Below are 6,038 nucleotides of genomic sequence, written 5' to 3' on the forward strand. Positions count from 1 at the left end.
CAATTTAATAATAAATTCTCTCATACATTTTTCTCATCTACTATTACAATTAATTTTTTAATACTAAATTCTCCCAACTATTAATTACTTTTATTTCAATTCAACAATACAATCATTATTTTTTTATCTTCTTCTTCAATTTTAATAAAAAAATTTCAATTACTTTTTTTCTTTATTCCATGAAATCAAACTCTACTCCATTATCAAACACAACATAAGTAATTTATTAAAGAAATAAAAGTAATTTATTTATTTATACCATACATACATTTTCGACCCTATATTCACTACACAAGCCTATATGCAACAAAAAAAGAAAAGGGTAAAGGAAAGAGGACTTGCCCAAAGATCAAAGACGAAAAAAAAGAGAGAGAGATTTGTTGTATCCACCGAGTCAAGCTGCGACATGTGAGAAATAAAAGCATATATCTTGTCGATTTTTTTAAGATTAATAAAAAAATATAAAATTTTTACATTTTAACAATTATAACACGAACTTTTTTCCTTATCTTAAAAATACATAAACTTTCGATTTGATAATAATTTTAACACGGCGTCAAATTTTCCTTTAATTTTGACGGAATCGAAGCCACAGAGGGCGCCGTCGACCCTAATTAGGGGAGAGGGCGCTGGCGACCTCAATCGAAGGGTGGTGGCCGAAATTGAGGCCCCCACCCTCCAGAATCAGGGGAACTTTGTGCCCTCTATAACTTCAATTCCGTTCAAATTAACGGAAAATTTGCGCCATGCTATAATTGTTATTAAATCAAAAGTTTACTTATTTTTTCATTAAGGAAAAAAGGTCGTGTCAGAATTGTTAAAATGTGAAACGTTTGTTTGTTTTTTTTTGTTATTAACCCTTTCTTTTTATGCCACATCTTATCGAAAGTTAAAGGGCGAATTCTTTTTAGAGTAAATAATAGCATATATCACAATGTATAGATACTTTCTCAATTTTATTCTATCTTTTAAATATTTTCTAGACACCTCAACATTTGACTTTTGCTCCAAATCTATTATGCCATTTATTTTTCATTGATTGAAAATTTTATGTGGCACATTTTCTTTTATAGTAACATAGGCCCGGAAAAAACATGCATTTTTGGTCAATTTTGGACAGAAAAAATTGACAGTATGACAAATTTGTAACAAAAGTGAAAATCTTGAGATGCCCCGAAATTTTTAATAAAATAAGATAAAATTGAAAAAGAGGGTGTAGTGCAGTGGCTAACACCCTCACTTGGTAACTTAGAGGTTCCAGGTTCGATTCTCATCAGTGGAATTATTTGTGTCAATTTATTTAGATTTTCTTTTCATTTCCTTATACTAGGTCATGAGCCTCCTATTATAACCGAAAAAAGAAATAAGATAAAACTGAGACAATTATAAAAAAATATGAATATACGGTGTTATTTTCTATTTTTTAAACCATTTATAGTTTTCGAGATTCATTGCTCGCACTCCAATTAAAAAATATTTTAAAAAATCTATGATTTCGCTCTCCCGTACCTAACATGGCTGCGTTTAAGAAAAGGACTGCCATCGAAGGGGGGAAGAGAGCGGAGGCTGCTTATCACGAATTTGCTTATATTCATTCATTTAATTCATATTCTTTGTTTCTTGCATCTTATTTAATTTAATAAAATGCAAGTGTCCTCTATATATCTTATCTTCTATCTCGTGTGCTATTCCACTCAAAGCTTATCACCGAGAAGTGGTTAAAAAAACCCCTCTCTCTACATTCATGCACATGATGTTGATGTTCGAAGCATCATTCATTGGCATCTTCCATTGGGCAAGGTCACCTGTCATAGCTTTTGCAAATGCATACATTACGTGTCGATTATACATTGATCATCGGTACGATATGTGTACTATAATAAGGTTGAGCACTCGATTCAACAAGTAAGGAACCTTCCTCGAAATTCAATCATCGCCACGAATATTTCGCTCCTCTGAGTTCACTCGTAGCGTAAGATTTGATTCAACTCCCAGTTTGAAGTCTTCAATATTTATCCTTTTTGTTATTGAGTAAGATACATTCTGTAGATGAATTTATAAGTTTCAAAGAATATTCTTATCGGATTGCTCGATAGCTTATATGTTTATTTGTTACCCTATGCAATTTCATACATCAATTAAGAATTTAAAAGGAGTTTGTGACCCTAGGTGCAAATACCTCCTTTACCCCCTGAGGAACCTTACTTGAAATTCAATATAAGATTAAGGGTAAACAAATCGTCAACAAATATGTGCTACTTTTTAATCTCTTTTTTTATTTATTATTAAAAATGTGACAATAATGAGCACATTTCACTATGATGAACTTTCATAATTGGCATTAGCGAACGCATTAACTTCTTAAATAACATACCATCAACTTGGGCAATATATATATCTCTAGCTGGTAGGTTACGAAGAAAAAATATTCTATTTTAGGATCTTTTAAATGGAAAAGATTCATGACTGTAATAGTTTTATCCTTAGTGGACCGACACATCTCGGGCTGAATTGGTCGTCACTTGTTGGGCTTACAATACTAGATTGCACACAAAAAGGGAAAAAAATCTATTGTTTGAATTAATGTTTGCTTATTATACACTTTGGCCCTTTTCTATTTCTTTTTCTATTTGAATATACAGAGAGAGAGAGAGAGAGAGAAACACGTATATATATAATGCTTCGGCATGTGACACTTTAGAATATGTGCTGTATTTGATATTGTAAAATACTTATGTGCCGTATGAATGTTGTAATTTTTTCCAATCAATAAGGGTCAACTCGGACAAAAACTTGAAGTGCAAAGGACCGGATTGCTAAAGACATAAGTTCAGAGGCCACTTTGGAATGATCTTAAGTACAGCGGTGCATGTGCAATTTTCCCCACAGCAAAGATGGAAATCTCTGCTAGTCCGCCACTCTATAAATAGCAGTGAGCGAACTGGGCTCACGGGTCTGCGGAGAAGAGAAGACATCGCTAAGACAGATTCTCTCCTCTCCTTTTCTCGTGTGCTGATCCAAACTTGTCCCAAAAACCCAGAAGGTACGTCTCAATCTCGTCCCTGTCCCAAACGAGGTTCTGGGTGGCCATGTTCTGTTGTTCTTGAGCTCGTTCTGCTGTGTTTTTTCGCTGCTTCTTCATGTCTATGTTCGTAATACATTGCGGGTTGTCATGGAATCTTGATAAGATTGTGATGCCCGGAGGAACCCTGCTGGGTTGGTCCTGTTTTTCTAATTAAATTATGTCTGAGTTGGCAATCTAAATGGTTGCTCTGTTTCACAGGACCAAAGGGTCAGTGTTTTGGATTAAAGTTTGTCCATTTGGTGCTTTTCATGGTTCTGCTAATCAGCTGCTGTTTGATTTCACTGTTGAATAGCCATTTGTGGTCAGATTCTGTGCTGAACGGATTCTCGAAAGCATCTGGAATCTGTTTGCTTGTCCAGTTGTTTCGTCGGTTACAATCCAATTAATTGATTTGTCCCGTAAAGACTGTTACCTTCTCGATTCTGTTGCCACGATTGGAATTCCCTTATCTGTGTCTTTACCACAACACAAGATATCTTTTTAAGAAGTTTCTTGCAATGGAGTTGCCTCTCTTCGTATTTGTCGGTTGGTTCAAGTTCATTCAAGCATATTCATTTCGTTGTTCTGGTGGACAACCTCCGTTTGGCAGTTACAAAGAACAGAAAAGAATTGAGAAAGATTTTGGCTTTACCAGCAACTCTCTCTCTCGGATTACCTTATTCGTGCAGTCTGTCAACAGAAAACCAATGATAACTGTTCGTGGTCTTTTCGGTACTGTTTTTGTTGATAGAAAGCTCATTTTCCTTATGTGAGTTACGTGTAGAATGGGAAGCGCTGGTGGTGAGAGCATCTATGGTGAGTACACCTACGCACAGCTCGAGAGGGAGCCTTACTGGCCTTCAGAGAAGCTCCGCATCTCCATCACTGGTGCTGGAGGCTTCATTGGGTCCCATATCGCCCGTAGACTCAAGAGTGAGGGCCACTACATCATTGCCTCGGACTGGAAGAAGAATGAGCACATGACAGAGGACATGTTCTGCCATGAGTTCCACCTCGTGGACCTTAGGGTTATGGATAACTGCCTGAAGGTCACCTCTGGCGTCGACCACGTGTTCAACCTTGCAGCTGACATGGGAGGCATGGGATTCATTCAGTCGAACCACTCTGTTATCTTCTATAACAACACGATGATCAGCTTCAACATGCTCGAGGCTGCTAGGATCAATGGTGTCAAGAGGTCTGATTTGGAAGCTTAAGCCTTCTCAATGGATGCGCAATACATATTTATTGCCGGATGGTATTAATATGATTTTTTTCTTCTTGGAAACAGGTTCTTCTATGCTTCAAGTGCTTGCATTTACCCTGAATTCAAGCAGTTGGAGACCAATGTTAGCCTGAAGGAGTCCGACGCATGGCCTGCAGAGGTTTGTACTGGAGTGTTTTTAGTCTATCAACCCATTTTATCCGTATTTCTGAATTGTCTGTTAAAGCAATAATTGATTATACCTACACAATACAGCCTCAAGATGCTTATGGGTTGGAGAAGCTCGCGACTGAGGAGCTGTGCAAGCACTACACGAAGGACTTTGGGATTGAGTGCCGTATTGGACGGTTCCACAACATCTACGGACCCTTCGGTACATGGAAGGGTAGGTGTCCATCATAGGATGTCTTTTACACGACTGGTAACAGGCTAACAGCTCCTTGTATATTTTAGTTCTCTTACCACTTATAACTTCCATTGCAGGTGGCAGGGAGAAGGCCCCGGCTGCTTTCTGCAGAAAAGCCATCACTTCGACCGATAAGTTCGAGATGTGGGGCGATGGGCTGCAAACCCGTTCGTTCACTTTCATTGATGAATGTGTTGAGGGTGTCCTCAGGTAAGGCTACTATTTATGTAAAGAGCACTCGGTTGACAATTGGTATCTTCTAGGGAGTTTGCAGTGATTCCTTGACCTGATAAACCTGTTATATTGTTCAGACTGACAAAATCCGACTTCAGAGAGCCGGTGAATATTGGAAGTGATGAGATGGTCAGCATGAACGGGATGGCTGAGATAGTCCTGAGCTTTGAGGACAAGAACCTTCCTATCCACCACATTCCTGGTCCAGAAGGTGTGCGTGGTCGGAATTCTGACAACACCCTCATCAAGGAGAAGCTTGGATGGGCCCCCTCAATGAAATTGAGGGTATGAACAAAAACTCATTACTCTTCGAAACTCAACACTCATGATGTTGTACATTGATTTCTCTTTTTTCGTTGATTTATTCCATTTGCAGGATGGGCTGAGGTTCACCTACTTCTGGATAAAGGAGCAGATCGAGAAGGAGAAGGCTGAGGGCTTCGATCTCTCAGTCTATGGGTCATCCAAGGTGGTGGGCACTCAAGCGCCTGTTCAGCTCGGTTCCCTCCGTGCTGCTGATGGCAAGGAAAAGCTATGATAACTCGAACCAGAAGATTTTGAGGATCACTAGTTTGTGCCTTTGAAGAATTTGGCTTTTGTTGTACCATTAGCAGGTGGTTTTGAAGATGCTACATTGATCGAGTTCTTTTGCACCCTCCATTGATGTGGCTGTACTGTTTCTTTCATGTTGTTCGATCTCTCCGGGTGTAGCTTTCTTTCCCATTATATGCTGAATCGCATTGTAATAACAGAAGATCGATGACTATGAATAAAGACGATTCTGTTTTTCTCATCTTTTCGACAACAAAATAACAGAAGCGACTCCGTAAGTCACGAGGATGGACAATCTTGATCATTTTAACATTGAAGTCCCTTGTTCACGATACAATATCTCAGTGTTATCAGCAGCCCTTCTATTCATGGGTCTGATGGATCCCTATTAGATCTGCTCTTTCCGATTAAGCAATCCAATAGGCAACTCAGTACCACCTACTTAATATGGTAGTCCTGTATAAAGACACTTCGATGGAAATAATACAAATGAACATTTGTGGAGGAGGTTTGCGGTGACTGTCGTGGTTGTAACGAATCCAAGAGATGCTGCTTTG

General features: G+C 38.5%; 1 protein-coding gene across 1 annotated transcript; it reads left to right on the forward strand.

Moving 5' to 3' along the window:
- The first annotated feature begins 2,886 nt into the window (after positions 1-2,886).
- Positions 2,887-5,722, forward strand: LOC116197065 (GDP-mannose 3,5-epimerase 2). The gene is made up of 7 exons (XM_031527079.1): positions 2,887-3,043; positions 3,849-4,262; positions 4,356-4,449; positions 4,545-4,674; positions 4,773-4,905; positions 5,007-5,214; positions 5,306-5,722. Exons 2-7 carry the CDS (start codon positions 3,850-3,852, stop codon positions 5,465-5,467), a joined length of 1,140 nt encoding a protein of 379 aa, XP_031382939.1. The 5' UTR covers positions 2,887-3,043; position 3,849; the 3' UTR covers positions 5,468-5,722.
- The last annotated feature ends 316 nt before the right edge of the window (positions 5,723-6,038 follow it).

This window comes from Punica granatum, chromosome 2, assembly GCF_007655135.1.
Source record: "Punica granatum isolate Tunisia-2019 chromosome 2, ASM765513v2, whole genome shotgun sequence".
NCBI classification, from domain to species: Eukaryota; Viridiplantae; Streptophyta; class Magnoliopsida; order Myrtales; family Lythraceae; genus Punica; species Punica granatum.

Bases quoted from the DNA above. Each gene is read 5' to 3' on its own strand.
- LOC116197065 (XM_031527079.1), top strand. From the start codon at position 3,850: ATGGGAAGCGCTGGTGGTGAGAGCATCTATGGTGAGTACACCTACGCA. The intron at 4,450-4,544 runs GTTTGTACTGGA...TACACAATACAG, and splicing joins CCGACGCATGGCCTGCAGAG to CCTCAAGATGCTTATGGGTT. The intron at 4,906-5,006 runs GTAAGGCTACTA...TATATTGTTCAG, and splicing joins TGTGTTGAGGGTGTCCTCAG to ACTGACAAAATCCGACTTCA.